This window comes from Nicotiana attenuata, chromosome 7 (assembly GCF_001879085.1).
Source record: "Nicotiana attenuata strain UT chromosome 7, NIATTr2, whole genome shotgun sequence".
NCBI classification, from domain to species: Eukaryota; Viridiplantae; Streptophyta; class Magnoliopsida; order Solanales; family Solanaceae; genus Nicotiana; species Nicotiana attenuata.
The window spans coordinates 61,971,010-61,977,523 of NC_031995.1; the positions used below are offsets into that span (position 1 = coordinate 61,971,010).

General features: G+C 34.9%; 2 protein-coding genes across 2 annotated transcripts; both read left to right on the plus strand.

The window, feature by feature from the left end:
- Positions 576–3,838, plus strand: LOC109230088. Its single transcript, XM_019395619.1, has 5 exons — positions 576–1,673; positions 1,755–2,146; positions 2,638–2,950; positions 3,077–3,412; positions 3,494–3,838. The coding sequence occupies exons 1-5, from the start codon at positions 576–578 to the stop codon at positions 3,836–3,838; spliced, it is 2,484 nt and encodes an 827-aa protein (XP_019251164.1).
- LOC109230090 (uncharacterized mitochondrial protein AtMg00810-like) lies at positions 4,144–5,049 on the plus strand. Its single transcript, XM_019395620.1, has one exon. It carries the CDS (start codon positions 4,144–4,146, stop codon positions 5,047–5,049), a length of 906 nt encoding a protein of 301 aa, XP_019251165.1.

A 6,514-nucleotide genomic window follows, 5' to 3' on the forward strand; every position in this document is an offset into this window, starting at 1 on the left:
TTTACATAATTAATATCGTTAAATATACAATATTCCAGAAATATTCTGCAAATATATCATAAAATTATTCCATAAGGGAATTCTTCCATTATATACATTTTATATAATTAATTATTGCTAATTAAATTGAAATACACCTTAATTATTCCATTATTATACCTTTATATAATTATATATTGCTAATTAAAATATATGTTGAGAAAGGGGTAACTTAGACATTAATGTATAAGGGCAATTTAGTCATTCCACTGTATCCGTTAGTTATTTCCAGTAGTTAATTAACTTCAGATTATTAGTTAATTAACTACAGGTCTATATAGATAAAACAGTGTAATTAGTCACAGATGAAATAATGAGATTTCTATTCTCTTCTCCACTCATTCTCTCTCTAACATCTCTCTAGTCGATACTCTCTTCTTCTTCTTCCTTGAATTCAGATTCCATAATCTGTAATTTCACCATTAATTTCATGGTATCAGAGCGGCTGAGCTTGAATTTCTAAGCTCGTGTTATCGATCTTCTTAAAATATGTTGTTTACTGAAATTTCGATAAAATTTCTTGTGAAATCTTGTCAATGGCGAATGAACGAAGTCTAGGTCTTGGAACTGAATCTCAACAACATGCAGGAGAGCAGTTGAGTTCTGGAGGTGTGAATCAAACGGTTGGAACTGGAAATCAATCAACTGGAATAGATTACAATCATCCTTTGTTCTTATCGCCAGCTGATGTGAGCGGAATTCAAATCATTTCATTCCAACTCACAGGTATTGAAAATTACTCAATGTGGAATCGATCTATGCGTGTTGCACTGTTAGGAAGAAATAAGTTAGGTCTAATTGATGGCTCATGCAAGAAAGAAAATTTTCCAGAAATTCTGTGGAGTCATTGGGAGAGAGTAAATGCAATCGTTCTCTCATGGATTATGAACTCTGTTTCTAAAAATCTTCTAGGCGGAATTATGTATGCTTCGTGTGCCCAAGTAGTCTGGGAAGATTTGTCTGAAAGGTTTAATAAAGTAGATGATTCAAGATCCTTTAATTTGCATAAAGAAATTGCAACTCTGTCTCAAGGTACGGCATCTGTGTCAGTATATTTCTCAAAGTTGAAAGATATGTGGGAAGAGTTTGAAGCCTTGGTCCCTGCACCAGGTTGTGATTGTCCCAAGTCTAAGAAATTTGTGGTATATCTTCAAAAGCTTAAGTTGTATCAGTTCTTAATGGGACTTAGTGACTCATATGCCCAGGCTAGAAGCCAGATTCTGATGAGAAGCCCAGTCCCTACAGTTAATCAAGCCTATGCTATGATAATTAGTGATGAAGGTCAGAAATCAATAACCAATGCCACAGGAATTTTAGGTGCTAATCCTGCAATGATGGCAGAAAATTTTGATGCAGCCATGTACTCAAGGTCTACAGGAAATCAAAGGTTCAAGAAAAATTATAATGTACAGTGTGATTTCTGTAAACTAAAGGGACATACAAAAGAAAACTGTTACAAAATTGTGGGATATCCTCCTGACTATAGACATAAAAAGAAAGGAGGAACTGGAACCAATGCTGCATACAATGTTATGACTGATAATATGATGCAACAGGCCTTCAGTAACTATAATGAAGGTCCTCTACAAGGTGTTAGTATGAATATGAGTCAAGGATCTGAGGACAAAGGGCCTGTGAATGAAATAAACTTCAGTAATCTGAATCAAATAGCAGGATGCACTTTCACAAGAGAATAATATGATCAAATTCTTCAGCTTCTCAACAAACCTGGAACCAGTCAGGCTTCAAGCAAAGTGTCAACCCCTGCAGCTAACACAGCAGGTATTAGTTGTGCTCTAATGGTCTCAAATAGTCCTCAAGAGTGGATAATAGATACAGGAGCCACAAATCACATGGTGGCAAATTTGAAAATGCTTAATGAAGCCACTATAGTTAAGTCTGAAAATCCAAAGAAAATCTTCATGCCAAATGGAGACATTTCATATGTGACACACACAGGGGCCAGCATCATATCAGAAGGGAACACTATTACTAATATGTTTTATGTTCCATCTTTCAAGTTCAATTTACTATCAGTCTCTAAACTGACAAAGGAGTTACAGTGCTCAGCAGCCTTCTTCTGTTTCAGGAACTCTTCAGTGGGAAGGTGAAGGCGATTGGTAGAGAAGATGATGGTTTATACATACTGGAGACATAAAAGATAGGAACATCCTTAGCAGTAACAGCTGGAGCAGAAAAGAATGACCAGAACAACACAACTACATCAGAGGAAATAGATCTTTGGCACAAGAGGTTTGGCCATACATCATCTACAGTTCTCAAAAGACTAATACATAGCAAAACTGATATTATAGTTGATATAGTAAAGCAATGTGTAGTTTGTCCTTGTGCTAAACAATTAAGACTACCATTTCCTATCAGTAGCATTAAATCTATAAGCAAGTTTGATCTAGTTCATATGGACTTGTGGGGACCATACAAGACTTCTACATATGATGGTAATAAGTATTTTCTAACTGTGGTGGATGATTTTTCAAGGATGACTTGGGTGTTTTTGCTTAAACAAAAGTCAAAAGTGTGTGTTGTATTACAACAGTTCCTAGCTCTAGTTAAAACACAATTTGATAAAATTGTTAGAGCTATCAGAACTGACAATGGTACTGAGTTTATAAACTCTATATGCAATAAAATGTTCAAGAAGTATGGTATTATTCATCAAACATCATGTGCTTATACTCCTCAGCAAAATGGAATTGCTGAAAGAAAGCACAGGCACATTTTAGAGGTTACCAGGGCAATAAGGTTTCAAGCTGAAATACCAATAAGGTTTTGGGGTCATTGTGTAACTGCAGCAGTCTATTTAATAAACAGGCTTCCAAGTACTGTCATCAATAACAAGACTCCTTATGAAAGGCTATATCAGAAACCTCCTTCCTACACTCACTTAAGAGTACTATGATGTCTATGCTATGCTAAGATCACTCATCAACTTGACAAACTCTCTTCAAGATCCAAACCTGCAGTTCATATGGGATATTCTGAAACTCAAAAAGGATACCTGCTATATGACTTACAGGATAGGGTGTTCTTTGTTAATAGAGATGTAATCTTCAGAGAAGATGTCTTCCCTTTCAAAAGGAAAGAAGTTTGTTCAACTCCTATATTTCCTACTCCAAATTCTCAACTACAAAATCTTAATCTACCTGTTTCTGATCATATACCTGTCCTTACTCAGACAGCAGTTCAACCTTCAAACATTAGTATGAAAACTGAACTTAACCAATTTCCTGATCCTATACAAAATAACTCCAGTGAGAATCAAGTCATGGACAATGTACTTATAGACTCTCAAAATGGAGACTCTGAGAGATATGAAATGCCAACTACAAGTTATATACAGAGCCCAAGGCCAGTAACTTAAAGAAGATCTGACAGATAAAAAAGACCACCTATATGGCTAAGTGATTTTGTGTCACTCAATATTCATCAAGAGGTTCCATATCCTATATCAAACTATATTAGCTATGAGGGTCTGTCTTCATCCTATAGAGCATTTATTTCTACCTCCTCAAATATTACTGAGCCTACTACTTTTGCAGAAGCAATAAGGGATCCTAAATGGATAGAGGCTATGAAGACAGAAATAGATGCATTACAGAACAATAACACATGGGAAATAGTGACATTGCCTGAAGGAAAAACACCAATAGGGTGTAAGTGGATTTACAAAGTAAAATACAAGGCCTCAGGTGAAATTGAGAGGTTTAAAGCTAGATTGGTGGCAAAGGGGTACAGCCAAAAAGAAGGAATGATTATCAAGAAACTTTTTCTCCGGTAATTAAAATAAAAACTGTCAGAACAGTTCTTGCAATTGCAGCAAAAGAAAAATGGCATATACACCAAATGGATGTGTATAATGCATTTCTTCAAGGAGATTTACATGATGAAATATACATGGAACTGCCACAAGGATTTAAGAGTCGGGGGGAGAAAGTGTGTAGACTCATCAAATCCTTGTATGGTTTAAAACAAGCTCCATGACAGTGGAATGCAAAGTTTACTGAAGCTTTAATAAAATCTGACTTCAAACAAAGTCAGTTTGATCACTCTTTATTCATAAAGAAGACTTCTGAGGGCATCACTATGGTATTGGTATATGTTGATGACATGTTAATAACAGGTGATAGCTTGAAGTTGATTGAAGAAACAAAGAACAATTTACACCAGGTGTTTAAAATGAAAGATTTGGGTGAGCTAAAATATTTCTTAGGCATTGAGTTTGCAAGGTCTAAACAAGGAATACTAATGCATCAAAGGAAATACACCCTAGAGCTTGTATCAGAACTTGGATTAAGTGCTGCTAAACCTATAGCTACTCCACTGGACACTAATGCAAAACTGACAACCAAAGAATATGATGATCACTGCAAAGGTCAACCTGCAGATGATCCATCTGCAGACATTAACTCATATCAAAGGTTGATAGGCAGATTACTCTATCTAACAGTGACTAGGCCAGATATCTCCTTCAGTGTTCAAACACTCAGTCAATTCTTACAGCAGCCTAAAAGATCACATATGGAAGCAGCAATAAGGATTGTCAAGTATATCAAGAACCAACCAGGAAGAGGAATTCTATTATCCAGCACAAACAACAACAACATCATTGCCTATTGTGATGCAGACTGGGCAGCATGTCCTATTTCCAGGAAATCAGTGACAGGATATTTAATCAAAATAGGAGACTCATTAGTGGCATGGAAATCAAAAAAGCAAACAACAGTGTCCAGGAGTTCTGCAGAGGATGAATACAGGAGTATTGCAGCCACAGTAGCTGAACTTATTTGGCTACAAGGTCTGATGAAAGAAATTGGCATGGAAGTAGCTTTACCTATTGAAATATACAGTGATAGTAAAGCTGCTATTCAGATTACAGCTAATCCTGTATATCACGAGAGAACCAAACATATCGAAATAGATTGCCACGTTATAAGAGAAAAAATAGTACAAGGTCTGATAGTAACAAAGTACATACCTAGCAAAGATTAACCTGCAGATATTCTTACTAAAGGTCTCAACATAGTTCAACATGAATATCTAATGTCCAAGCTAGGAGTTCTAAATATTTTCTCACCACCTAGCTTGAGGGGGAGTGTTGAGAAAGGGGTAACTTAGACATTAATGTATAAGGGCAATTTAGTCATTTCACTGTATCCGTTAGTTATTTCCCGTAGTTAATTAACTTCAGATTATTAGTTAATTAACTACAGGTATATATAGATAAAATAGTGTAATTAGTCATAGATGAAATAATGAGATTTCTATTCTCTTCTCCACTCATTCTCTCCCTAACATCTCTCTAGTCGATACTCTCTTCTTCTTCTTCCTTGAATTCAGATTCCATAATCTGTAATTTCACCATTAATTTCAATATACCAGAACTATATATATATATATATATATATATATATATATATATATATAACTTGGAGATTAGCTAAGATTTATTATTAAACTTAACTTGGTCATATTACTTCGCCCAATGAAATAAAAAATGAAAATCAATGTCATTGTCTAGTACATGTTTCTAGTCGGAATAGGAAACCTACGTGTAAAACATGTAAGAAAAAATAGGAAAAAGATTTCGGATTTTAACGTGATTCCGTTCCAAAATTATAGGTTTTTCTGTTAAGAAATGTAACTATTTAGTTGTTATTTGTGCATTCTGTCTACTCATTAATTTTGCAGCAAAAAAAAAGTTGTTATTAATGGAATAAACAAACAATGATATTATTTTCTTACTTTTTTTAAAAATGCCCAACCTTGTAGTTTTCTCAAACTTGGGCATATAGTTCGGGTTTAAGAGATTGACTTTATAAAACTCTTAAACGATTCGTACATAAAAAATCAAACTCATTTCTTTTGCAGGGCTTGTATGTTCGTGTATTTGACTAAAGTCTGATAAAAGGAAAAAAGAGTATGCATTTTTCAAATTTAAATTACTGCAAAACAGTGGGAAAATGGAGTCATATGCTGTGAATGACGATGATTGTCTTCCATAGTTTAATCATAGAAGTTGAACTTTGGTCCCCTAAGAAAACTAAAAGACACATCATAAATGAGCAAGTTTTAAAAAAAAAAAAAAAAAAAATTCTCTTGGTTTCTCTTTTCTGGTAACGCTTTATCTTTTCTAGTCTATGCTTTTTATTTTTCTTATTCTTCTTATTACTTCAAACTATAGGTGTTAAACGGGTGGGCCGGGCCGGGCTGGGTTGTTATATTTTAGACCCGTACGGGTTACGGTTCGGGCCGGTTACGGGTTGGGGTTTAACGGGTTCGGGTTCATCCCGGGTAAAAATTGAACCGTGAGGGTTACGGGTTGAGGGGGCCGGACCGGGCCGGGTTTAGTGTAATTTAATTTTTTTTTTTTTTTTGTATTTTGTATAATTATTTTAAGTTATATTAATACAAAGTATTAACATAAAGAATACAAGGAAGATGGAAAAAATTGCAC